This window comes from Verticillium alfalfae, genomic scaffold (assembly GCF_000150825.1).
Source record: "Verticillium alfalfae VaMs.102 supercont1.11 genomic scaffold, whole genome shotgun sequence".
In the NCBI taxonomy this organism is placed as follows: Eukaryota; Fungi; Ascomycota; class Sordariomycetes; order Glomerellales; family Plectosphaerellaceae; genus Verticillium; species Verticillium alfalfae.
The window spans coordinates 836,767-848,161 of NW_003315028.1; the positions used below are offsets into that span (position 1 = coordinate 836,767).

Genomic DNA, 11,395 nt, shown 5'->3' on the forward strand with positions numbered 1-11,395 from the left:
CAACGAACTTGGTGCAGTCGTAGACCTTGTCATGCACGACCATGTAGAGGTCGTTCTTGGTGTTGTGCTCGGCAACATCCTGGAAGGTGAATTCGGCGCCCATCTTGACGGATTGTGCTTGGTTTTGACGATCTGGCCTTTGGCTCTTGTCTCGGCGATGATTCGGAGTTGAGATGCGAGGGGCGCGGCGAGCGATTAGACGAAGTATCCGTGTGGTTCTTGCGACGAGCGGCTGAGGCAGAGCGGGAGATCAGGCCAGAAGATGCTGTTCGGCAGGTTGTTGAGATTGATGGAGCTGGAGGATTCGAGGGTCCTGGAGGAAAATTGGGGGAATTACCGATAAGCTCGGGTCGTCTAGGTTCAACAGACATTGTCCCTTTTTTGACGAATCAGAAGAGCTGAAATTGTTGATGTTGACTCCTGATTGGTGATAGAGCACGGCAGCGTGGAGCAGGCTCGGAAAGCGTTTGGGATTCCGCTTCCGCTTGGAAATTGCCCCGCCCCCGAGCCAGGAACGCATGTGCTTGACCGGCCACTTGTGCTACAACCATGCGCTACGCAGTGCCCGGCGCTCCATCGGCATCCAGGCCGGGACTTGTATCCTTTTCATGTCGAGTCATCAATATGGCCATGGTATTCTTTTTTTTATTCTTCCGCCATGTATCTGGATCTTATCGACTGAGCGTATCATCGCCACCTTCTGTCTAGCTCGCCACAGGCCTCCTCACCGCCGCGAGCCGCTGCCACCGCCAATGTCCTGGCCTAACCGGTAGCTGGTTACCTTGTCCCACTCAATCTTCTGTCTCGTCACCGGCAGCTGTCTCCGCAAACCCTTGAACGTACCCTCGCTGAGATTCGTGAACCCTCTGTTCAACTCATCTTGGTACTTCTTCTCTGCCGCCGAGATCTCCTTGACGATGCCGGCGCCGGTGCCTGAGGACACGGACGCCGTCGAGGGTCTGTCGGTGAGAAGGCGTACGTTGCCGTCCTCGTAGTAATGGACGTCGACCTTGATGGAACCCTCAAGGGCACCCGATGCCGGGTCGAAGGTGTAGATGGAGCGCCACCGGCCGTTCCTGGATGGTGTCAGCATGTGCGGCTTAAAAGGGGGGCAAGGGGTCATCGATCATCCGTACCAGAAGTTGTTGGGGCTGTACTTGTTTGAAACGATAACGACGGCCACCTTGGAGTCCTCCTCGATGGGGTAGACACCGTAAGCGGCGTTGGCAAAGTGCTCCTTGACGTAGGGGCCAAGACTCTTCAAGGTCGACTTGCTGCAGGCTGTCAGTCATGTTCGCGCGGGAAGGGGGCACGCACGGAAAGCCCCTTACACTAGGTCAGCTTGCGCGCCCTCGAGCACGTAGGATTGCACATTGCTGGCTTTCTGTAGCGACTCGTCAGCTGATGTTTACCGGGCTAGTATCGTGGTCCGGACCTGTGTGGGGTGGTCGAATGTGAAGCTCGAGCTGCTCTCGACGTCAAAGTATTGTCCCTGGCCGAGAGAGTTGTGCGCGCTGATGATGACCTGCGGATGTCCGTAAGCCAAGCAATTCTGCCAATGTTAGGGCGACTGATGTGACGGACGGACTGGCTGCTTCCGGGCAGCTTCACAGTGATGAGTTGCTCCTCGTTGTACTTCTCAAAGGCGGGAGCGAGGTTCGAAACAATGTCGGGATTATCAATGGTGAGGGACTTGATGTCTTGCGCCGTGTCAGTATACGGGAGCGAGAGGTCGGGTCGTCGGAGGTGTATGAGGTACCTGCAATGACATCTGCGAGCTTCGGTCCGGGTCAGCATGGCTGGAGCTATGAGGGGGAGGCTGCGCGACTTACCTCGCCGGGAGGGGCGCCCTCAACAAAGGCCGAGACGGTCTCGACCTCAGACATGGTGTATTTGGAGTTGTGCACGTGAAGTTACAAAAGCCACTGAGGATTGGAGGGCGGCCTATCTGGTTGCAAGGTCTGGACGGCTTCGTGGTAGAGCTCCCGGTGAAACGAGCAACAGTAACGTAATGCGGGGCATCCGTCTCGGGGGGGGGGCTCAACTACGACCAAGCTTGAGGTCACTGGCGTCTACTGGACCGAAGATTCGCCGACGTCACGCAACCTGGCGGGGCCGACGGTAGCCACCTACGCACAGATGGCAAGACATAGTCTTCTCTTTTGCAATCTGTGCCACCTGGTGTACGACACTACAAAGCTTCGAGAACATCAACAACACTGTGCCTCTAAAGGATCAAGTTGAATTGCCAGTCGAACAGAGATTGCTCGATTCTGACAAGTCATGGTCGTGCCTGGTATGGATAATGGAGGACACAGAACTCGCATCATGGGTGTAACCTCGTTCAGATTGAGATATTCTCTATGATTTTGTGCATCAACCAACGCCTGCGCAAATGACATTTCAGGTCTGCCGTTCCCCACCATATTTCTCTTGTTCCCTTCAGTAATCCAGCACCCGCTTGATATTGTCGTATATCCCTGTTCCAAATTAGCCAAAGTCTTTTTGAGAAACGCAGACAAGTCAAACTCACTTGCAACGTCTGGCACGTTGAAACGCTCATACAGCAGAGGCGTGTGGATGCTCCAGCCAGCAACCCTCGCCACTGGCGCCTCGAGGCGATTAAACGTGTCGGGGTCCTCCTGAATCGCAGCCGCCACCTCAGCGCCCGTGCCAGCGTTCACCATGGCCTCGTGCACGACGACACAGTGGCCTGTCTTGCGCACGCTGTTGAAGACCGTCTCCTTGTCCCAGGGATAGATGGTGCGCAGGTCGATGAGCTCCACAGAGATGCCGAGCTCCTCTTCGGCACGTTGAATCGCCGACATGCACGTGTACAGAGGCTGGCCGTACGAAATGACCGTGACGTCCTTGCCCTCCTTTAAAATCTCAGCCTTGCCGAGGGGCAGCGTATAGGGAGCGGTGGGGACCTGCTCGACGGCGGCGCGGTAGAGAATTTTGGGCTCCATGAACACAACGGGGTCGTTGCTCTGGATGGCGGCGAGCAACAGACCCTTGGCCTGGAGCGGCGAGCGCGGCACGACGACGCGTAGGCCGGGAATGTGGGTGAACAGGCTCTCGGGCGACTGAGAGTGGTACATCGCGCCGTGGCCGACACTGCCGCAGGGCATGCGGACGGTGAGACCGCCGACGCTGCGGCCGCAGGCACCCTCGCGGTATCGGTACTTGGCCGCCTCGTTGACAAGCTGATCAAAGGCCGGGTAGACGTAGTCGGCAAATTGAATCTCGGCAACGGGACGCATACCCTCGGCGGCGGCGCCAATGGCAAACCCCATGATGCCCTGCTCGGTGAGAGGCGTGTTGAAGACGCGGTCGTTGCCGTATGTCTCGGCGAGCTTCATCGTGCAGCGGAAGACGCCGCCAAATGCGACATCCTCGCCAAAGACCATGACTGCATCGTCCTGGGCGAGTGCTGTAGAGAGAGCGTCGTTTACAGCCTGGAAGAGGTTCATCTTCTTTGTGGGGCCGGCGCGGGCTTCGGCAGGTAGATCGGTCGTGGCCAGCGCCGTCTGGGACGAGTGGGCAAGGAGGGACGTTGTCGCATAGTCTATCGGAAGGTTGAGCTTCGCATTGGGAGCATGGGAGGAGTAGTTTCGTGAGAGGAACGTGAGGGACGGGGCGACTGAGGCTGTGAGGCACGATGTCCTGGAGGGCGCCAGCGCTGCTCTCCTGGCGGCATTGCGTAATGGAGACAGCTTCATTGTGACGATATGTGTAGTAGAGAAAATTCACGATGGTGTTTACCCGAAAGAGTTGCAAGTGAAGGGAGTCTATGAGAAGAGGAGAAGAAGGTAGAGGGTTCCTGCCGAGGGGGTCGGTCCGTACAGGTGATGCTGTTTCGGCTTGTTGCGGCATTCGCGGGGTTGTCGAGGGCCAAGACAGGTCAATGCCTGCCTCATGTCGGCTCAAGCCCCAGGAAAGCACAGACGGGGGTGGGGCACAGACCCACCTGCCTCACAACCAGTGATCAAGACTGGGCAAGCACTTGCTACCTACCTGCCTAAGGTAGGTCAGTTCAGGTAGGTAGGCACCCAAGGCACATACTACAAATCTACAGTGACCACTTTCATTAACTAACTACCTAATTTACGCATCTTCCATCCTTCCAGGGCATCCCCATATCAGAAGAAGAAGAAAATCCATCACCAACTCTGCAGTGGAGCGAGACCGTCCGCCTTAAGATACTGAGTCAACTGCCCGTCAACAGTGTCCCACAGTCCTCTGGCTTGCTTGCCATCCGAGGTGACTGGGTGCAGGTTTATTGTTTGGCCACCTGATATCAATAGAGCGTTCTTGAACTGCTCCGGCTGCTGGCGGATCCGTTTCGCCGTGGCTGCGAAGAGTGGCAACGAGGCAGCCTGCTCTGAGGACTGGAAAGCAAGGCGTGCGACCGCTCTGATGAAAGCACTATTGACCTCCAACAAGCCTTCGGTCGCTGTCGGGCCTGGGTGGACGACCAATGACAAAATGGGTAGATGACTTTTATCAAATGTCTTCTGGAGCTGCGACGCAAAGACTTCCGCTCCGGCCTTGGCCACGCTGTACAGGATCATGTCGCTGGCGAAGACGAATCGCCCAAAAAATCGCCAGTGCCATGGGTAGGTAGAGACTGAGGCTGCAAGCGCCAAGGGCGAGTCGAAGCGCAGGGGATAATCCTTTGGTAAAAACACTTGTGGGGCGTTTGAAGAACAGGTGACAATCCTGACGTCGGCGCCCGGCATCTTGGCCGTCTTCTGGAGGAGAGGTAACAACCGGTTCGTCAAAAGAAACGGCCCGACGACACTGCGAGACTTCCATCAGTTCAAGGCTCTACGCCAAGGCCACTAGGAAGTGTCATACCTGACTGCCATGTGCTTTTCCCATCTTCCGTCCACAAGCTGATGAGCCGGTGTGGCGGTTGCCGCGTTGTGCACTTGCCAAGGCAACCACGTCAGGGGCTGATGAATCTCTGATAGATCCAATGAAGGCTGGAATAACTTACCCAGAACATCGAGCCTATCAACTTTACTACGAATCTCTTCTGAAACTTCGCTGATTCTTTGAACATTGGTCAGGTCGAGTGGCAGCCACTCGATGGCCCCCGGCGGGATATTGGGGTAGCGAGTCTTGAGGGCATCTCGAGCTTTCTCTGCTTTCTCCTCCGACCGTGTCGTGGCGAACACTTTGGCTCCTCCTTGGGCGAGCTGACGAACAATTTGGAACCCTATCCCAGTGCTAACCGATGTCAGCGAGATGCAACGACAAACGCGCATTCGTTCTCTCGTGAGAGTGTTCTACCTTGCGCCCGTGACGAGAGCGATCTTGCCTGTAAGGTTCGGCATGTCTTGCGCCGGGTTCCAAGCGGCGCCCATTGCTTGCAGTATTCAGACACTGAGATGGATTACGAGTGCGAAAGAAGTCTACAGATGGATGAAGGTACAAAATGAACAAGGCCTGTGTCATGTAGGGGTGCAGCAATCAACCTTTGAATTATAGCTGGGCCACTGTCCGGGCTCTCTGGGGCTCACACAGACGCTTCGGACCGCATTGCGGTGATTGCATTGTACATGGATACGAACGCTCGGAGTTGTGCGGATCTGTCGCAGAATGCGGACTCTTCCCTCCTCTAACCTTCAAGTCCGCACAAACCAAGATTCCACCGTATCAGCCCCCCACATCAGCGAGTACAGATGAAGAGCGAACTCGTCGACCTCCGCAACTGACAGATCGCGCTTCGCCAATTGACGGCTCGCAAGACTATAGTCAAAGAGGGGGTCCTCTCCGCCAGCTATCGCTGCCCAGCGTGCCGATGTGAACGCGTCCCACAACCCCGCGCGGCTCGTGAACAGAACATCCCCTGCGCATGCGGAGCTCCAGTCTCCCCTGAGGCTGCGGTAGACCCCTATCGTCATTGCAGACACGAGCCAGGTGCGTCGGATCGACTCGCACATGATGAAGGCATGATGCAGCTCCGGGACCGATTCGCCTGCTGGTTCTCCGCTTCCCAGAGGATCGGCTTGCACGGAGGGAAACATGTCCACAAGGCTCGCTTCCTGGCTGGCGGACTCCCACAAGGCGAGTTTCCAACGGTGGAGAGTCTCGATGAGGCTCTCCGCCTTGGCCTGGCGCGATATGGAGGACGAGAACAAGGCGAGAATGATGTGGACAAGGAGAGCCTGGGTGCGGGCGAGGTGATCGACGGTGGTGACAATCGAGAGCCCGTGGGCCGGCATTTGGGGATAGGAAGATATCAGCCGCATGACCAAGGCGTTGGCGATGCTGTCCACCAGGTTCTCATTCTCGGGACAGACGCCCTCCGAGACAGCGATGGCGGCGTAGGCGTCCTGGATGCAGTCCGGGATGGCCCTGGGCGGGTACAGCTGGCGGTGGATCAGCGGGGAGTGACCTTCCCGTTGGAAGCGTCGCACCCAGCACTGCAGGCCGCGGATGAAGTCGGAGAAGGCCTGCGGCGAGGGGAGGCCCTCGGGCGGCTGGTAGTGGTACCCAATTGTCCAGGTGGAAGGGTGCGTGAACCATTTGAGGCTCTGACCCGTCGACGGCGATACGTTTGTGCCGATAGAGCCGGTCCCCGTGCCGGGTGCGGCAGATACTGGCGAAGTTGAGGACCCGAACGAAATGGTGCTACTAGCCAGACCAGAACTGTGCGATGCGTCATGCTCAGTGTCGGGCATGGGCGAGATGCCATGCGGGGGCGATATCATGAATATGGTCTCATGCATGGCCGTGTGATGGCTTGTGGAAGGCGGTTCTTGGCCCGCCACGGTACCTGGATTGTCATCCCTGTGAGCACTGGTGAATTCGGGGTTGGTGGACTCGGACTGATCTGGAGCGGGTTTGGCCAATCTCCGCTGTTGTGCTACCGGCCAGGCGCATTGCACGCCTCTGTCGATGCATCTCGTGCAGGACGGCAGCGTCCGGTCACAGCGCCGCTTGCTGTCGACACAGGGGTAGCAGGACTTTTGCTTCGTTCGACGGTCCATCTTGGGGGAGCAGACGCGGACGTGAGGTGTGCCGGACGTTGAAGGATTAGTCTGTGAAATGGGAGAGAAGTCGGGGGTAGCTCCGTTGCTAGTGGAGATGGTGCGGACTTGGTGCGGACTTGGTTCGGTGTGGGTCTCCCGGCATTGCTCTGACAGATGGTGCGAGATGGACCCGGCGATTACGGCGTCTGGCTCGCGAATCGGAAGACTTGGCGACTGGAGCGAGGGAGCCAGGACAACTGTTGCGGTGACCGGGTATGCAGCCAAGCATTCGATGCGACCTTGACGGAAGCTTGTGGTAGAAAACCGGCGCAGCCATTCCCTACGAGAGTCTGTGGGTGTAGACCGCATCTCTCTTGACGACACCAGCGCAGACTAGGGCATTTATGAACATCAGCGGCTTCGTGCGACCGACAATCGCGGCAATAGCAGCAGCGCCGCGAGCACATGACGACGCAAACCGAATCATCATGGCAATGCAAAGCTGAGAGTTGATTTCTATGGATGAAGCGGCATGCAGGGTCTTTTCTTCGTCCCGCTCAACTAGACTCGGCCTCCGTTTGAGCCGTGACCTTCCTCTTGCCACCGATCAACTTGATCTCCCAGATGATGACGGTCGTGTGCTTTTTCTCCTCCCCCGAGGCCTTGTCCTTGGTCGACCACGTGCTGAGCACGGCGACGACGCCGTCCTTCTTCACCGGGTCCTCCCACTCGAGCAGGACTGAGAAGGTCTCGAGGACCGAGATCCGAGAGCTACGGGCGTGCTGGATGCCCGGTTTGAACTGGTCATACGTATAGACATTGTGGTTGATTCTGGGATGCCAGGAGGGTTAGGTTTGGGTGCTTGCTTGCGGACAGCTCTCGTGAGCACAGACGTACTTGACCACCAAGCTGGTATCAATCTGTTCCTCGACAGCCCGCCGCGCCAGCTCGTCGTCCGGCTGGAAGAACAGAGTGTTGTTGAGCTCTGTGACCCACTGGCCGAGGGGTTGCGATTCGGTCGACATTATGCACGGCTAGACCACCATACGTGAGTGACTGACTGGGGAGGCCACAAGGACTGCGCACGACCCACTCGCGTTTCGATTAGTAGAAGCTGCTTGTCGAGAGATGGCGGTCTTGACAAGGTGGTTATGAGCGAGACGGTGGATTGTGTTTTATACTCGACTGTCCTGGAATCTCCTACAGACGTGTTCCCACGAGACGTCAACTGCACCGTTGCTGAAGCACGACAAGCTGGTGCGGAGATGCGGAGGTGCGGAGATGGCGCGAGGCGTCGGAAAGACGACCAGCAATGCCATGACCTGCGGATTTGACGCAGGAGAATAGGGTTTGGCGGTGGTTGTTGGTTTGGCGTTGGAGGGTCACATCGCGAATTGCGCGTCCTGAGGTTCGTCGTGGTCGTTGTAGGTCGCGTCTTTGGCACACGTGGAGTCCTCGGAGCGTGTGCCGCGCTTCGCCGAGCACCATTCTTTTGGGGGGGTGCAGGCAGATGGAGAACGAATATTCTTTCTACGTGAGTCGCAGGTCTCTGAGATCAAGAGGAAACTTGGCTACATTCATGACTGCACGCACTATAGCTTACTGTAGGTGCCTAGGGTTGGGTAGCAACGAATGGCGATGCACGTGCAGGTTGTCACTCACGACAGCAGCTACGTGATGCAGATCAGACACGCGATCACATTTAAATTCGCCTTTTTCTTTTCTTTTTTATTGTCAGAACGGCGTGAATGGAATCTGTCACATCCAGCGAAACCATGGTGGTGCCTGAGGTGAATTGTGTCTGTTTTGACAGATGCGACCTCCTTCATGATATCCCTCCAAGCTTGAGCTAGGACGTCCAGGGTGAGCGCCTCATAGGTCAAGATATTGTCGGGTCCAATGCGGGGGACAATTGGCTGCAAGCTCAGGGCTCAGGGGCAAGTGCGCTGGCTCCGGCTCGTTGAGGCAAGAACGTGATATGAGTTCCTTCCGCAATGGCAGTTGAGCCCCCTCGCGAGGGCAGGCGCTAAGGGGAGTCCCGTCAAGGTACCTCTGTATCTTGCTCTGATGCATGCTCAATGTGGCCTCCCAACCTGCGATATCGTCCCCGGAAATGGACATTCCCCTTGGATTCAACATCCTGCCCCAAGGCTCCGTGATGTAGTTTGTGCTGACTAACTGCATCACAGGAGTCCCTTCATGCCTGTCAAGCAACGTCACTGATGAGATGCCGCGATCTACCGTTGCTGTGCCAACCCCGCACAGACCAACACGGCCATCAAGCAGGGAAGTCACTGCCTCTCCTCGGGCAACGGGCAACGACGAAGGAGTGTGGCTTCCTTGGTATTTGCTCGGCGGCTTGATATATACGAACAATGCATTCAGCTTGACGGCAGAACATTCCTCTCACCTTCTGCTTTCCCCGCCATTCAACCTCCCCGCATACCATCTTGCCGACACATCGAAGCCGAGCTACGCCTTTCCCCCATTTGCCCCGCCATGCCTCGAGATTCCTCGACCCGGCCGTCACACCGCCGGCACGAGTCGACCGAGGAGCGCGACCAACGACGCAAGACTAGAAGAGCCCAGCAGGACGACGACAGACCTCGCCGCGCCAAGAGACCACCTACGACCACCACGACCACCACAGACTCGGAACAGAGCCGCCCCGAACGCAGCTCGCGCGCCCACGCCCTCTCGGCCGATGCTCTGGCGCAGCTCAACAGCGCTGGCGGCCCTGTGCGCGACGACAGCCCCGACCTCGAGAGGGAAGAGCGGCAGCGGGGGCGGAGGGAACGGCGACGCCGGCGGCGAGAGCGCGAAGAGGCTGGCGAGAGGCGCAAGACCAGGCCCGACGACGAGAGGCGGAGGCCGAGTCGCCAGCCGCCGGGCGAACGGACGCGCAGCCGACACGATGACGAAGAGCAGAGGCGCAGCCGCCTTGACGACGAACGGAGACGGGCCTTGGTCGAGGAGAGGTGGCGTCTCGAGGACGAACGACGGCAGGCGAGGTATGAGGACGCCCCGAGGACGAAGAGGACCGTGCGGCGCGAGCGGCGCGGCGGCGACGACGACTTCTCCGATGTCGAGTATGAGAAGCCTCGGAAGCAGAAAAAAGGCACCAAGGACAGGCGGATCGTCAGCGGCGCTGCTCTCGAGGAGGGCCAGGGATGGAAGATTGGTGGCTTCTTCGGCAGGCTCAGGGGTGGCGGCAGCAGTGCTGTGCCCACGAAGGACTTGGACGACTCGGACTACGACCCGCCGGTGCGGCCGGTCCGCAAGAAGAGGAAACTCTGTACGTGACAACCTCCCGCGAGACTGACCGAACGGCGCGCGCTAACAGAACAGGGATCTGCATGGGCGTTTCGGTCGTTCTCATCATCATCATCGTCGTCGTGGCCGTCGTCGTCTCGAAGAACAACTCGTCAGACAGCAGCGCCAGCGCAGACGCCGACCTCAAGGACAAGGACAAGGACAGCATTCCGATGCAGTGGCGCGGCACGTACCTCGACCCCTTCAGCTGGGACAACACGGACGATTTCAATGTCACCTTCACCGACGCGACGGTGGGCGACCTGCCCGTCATGGGCCTCTTCGACGACTGGGACGACTCGGCGCGCTGCAACGACAAGGTGCCGCCGCTCGACAAGGCTTGGGGCTCGTACGACAAGCGGCCGGCGCGGGGCGTCAACGTGGGCGGCTGGCTCGTGCTCGAACCCTTCATCACACCGTCGCTCTTTGCCTACGACAAGCGCCTCGGCATCATCGACGAGTGGACGCTGAGCACGCACCTCGGCAAGCGCCAGACGGCCGAGGTGCTCGAGGCACACTACGCGAGCTTTGTCACCGAGTCGACGTTCAAGGAGATCCGGGACGCCGGGCTCGACCACGTGCGCATCCCGTTCGGCTACTGGGCCGTCGAGGTGTGGGACGACAGCGACCCGTACCTCGCGCGGACGTCGTGGCGGTACCTGCTGCGCGGCATCGAGTGGGCACGCAAGTACGGCCTCCGCGTCAAGCTCGACCCGCACGCGCTGCCGGGGTCGCAGAACGGATGGAACCACTCGGGCCGCTGGGGCGCCATCGGCTGGCTCAACGGCACGGCGGGCACGGAGAACCGCAGGCGCTCGGTCGAGATGCACGACCGGCTGTCCCAGTTCTTCGCGCAGCCGCGGTACAAGAACATCATCACCTTCTACGGCCTCGCCAACGAGCCCAAGATGACGGAGCTGTCGACGGCGGACGTCATCGCGTGGACGGAGGAGTGCTACGCGCTCGTGCGCAAGAACGGCGTCGACGCCGTCGTCGTCTTCGGCGACGGGTTCTGGGTCTGGCACAATTGGCATGGACGCTTGACGGGCTACGACGACATGCGGCTCGACGTGCACAGTACGTCATCTTCAACAAGGACA

At 58.6% G+C, this 11,395-nt stretch overlaps 7 protein-coding genes across 7 annotated transcripts in view; 1 reads left to right on the forward strand and 6 right to left on the reverse strand.

Moving 5' to 3' along the window:
- The window catches only part of VDBG_08077 (conserved hypothetical protein), a gene marked incomplete at both ends in the record, with an annotated part of 714 nt that extends 611 nt beyond the window's left edge, over window positions 1–103 (reverse strand). The window contains one exon of the mRNA XM_003001772.1: window positions 9–103. Within this exon, the coding sequence (XP_003001818.1) occupies window positions 9–103 (95 nt within the window). The remainder of the gene's footprint in view (window positions 1–8) is intronic.
- A 621-nt stretch (window positions 104–724) lies between these two features.
- VDBG_08078 (F-actin-capping protein subunit alpha) lies at window positions 725–1,886 on the reverse strand (the record flags this gene model as incomplete). The annotated part of the gene is made up of 7 exons (XM_003001773.1): window positions 725–1,076; window positions 1,137–1,274; window positions 1,332–1,384; window positions 1,436–1,525; window positions 1,585–1,700; window positions 1,760–1,778; window positions 1,833–1,886. The coding sequence occupies 7 exons, from the start codon at window positions 1,884–1,886 to the stop codon at window positions 725–727; spliced, it is 822 nt and encodes a 273-aa protein (XP_003001819.1).
- Window positions 1,887–2,442: 556 nt separating this feature from the next.
- Window positions 2,443–3,722, reverse strand: VDBG_08079 (2-oxoisovalerate dehydrogenase subunit beta; the record flags this gene model as incomplete). The annotated part of the gene is made up of 2 exons (XM_003001774.1): window positions 2,443–2,480; window positions 2,534–3,722. The coding sequence occupies 2 exons, from the start codon at window positions 3,720–3,722 to the stop codon at window positions 2,443–2,445; spliced, it is 1,227 nt and encodes a 408-aa protein (XP_003001820.1).
- A 441-nt stretch (window positions 3,723–4,163) lies between these two features.
- Window positions 4,164–4,871, reverse strand: VDBG_08080 (predicted protein; the record flags this gene model as incomplete). The annotated part of the gene is made up of 2 exons (XM_003001775.1): window positions 4,164–4,803; window positions 4,861–4,871. The coding sequence occupies 2 exons, from the start codon at window positions 4,869–4,871 to the stop codon at window positions 4,164–4,166; spliced, it is 651 nt and encodes a 216-aa protein (XP_003001821.1).
- A 762-nt stretch (window positions 4,872–5,633) lies between these two features.
- Window positions 5,634–6,692, reverse strand: VDBG_08081 (conserved hypothetical protein; the record flags this gene model as incomplete). The annotated part of the gene is made up of 1 exon (XM_003001776.1): window positions 5,634–6,692. One exon carries the CDS (start codon window positions 6,690–6,692, stop codon window positions 5,634–5,636), a length of 1,059 nt encoding a protein of 352 aa, XP_003001822.1.
- An 848-nt stretch (window positions 6,693–7,540) lies between these two features.
- Window positions 7,541–8,008, reverse strand: VDBG_08082 (conserved hypothetical protein; the record flags this gene model as incomplete). Its single annotated transcript, XM_003001777.1, has 2 exons — window positions 7,541–7,814; window positions 7,881–8,008. The coding sequence occupies 2 exons, from the start codon at window positions 8,006–8,008 to the stop codon at window positions 7,541–7,543; spliced, it is 402 nt and encodes a 133-aa protein (XP_003001823.1).
- Window positions 8,009–9,482: 1,474 nt separating this feature from the next.
- VDBG_08083 (glucan 1,3-beta-glucosidase) overlaps window positions 9,483–11,395 on the forward strand; it is a gene marked incomplete at both ends in the record, with an annotated part of 2,643 nt that continues 730 nt past the window's right edge. Inside the window, 2 exons of the mRNA XM_003001778.1 lie at window positions 9,483–10,278; window positions 10,332–11,372. Coding sequence (XP_003001824.1) covers window positions 9,483–10,278; window positions 10,332–11,372 — 1,837 coding nt within the window. The remainder of the gene's footprint in view (window positions 10,279–10,331; window positions 11,373–11,395) is intronic.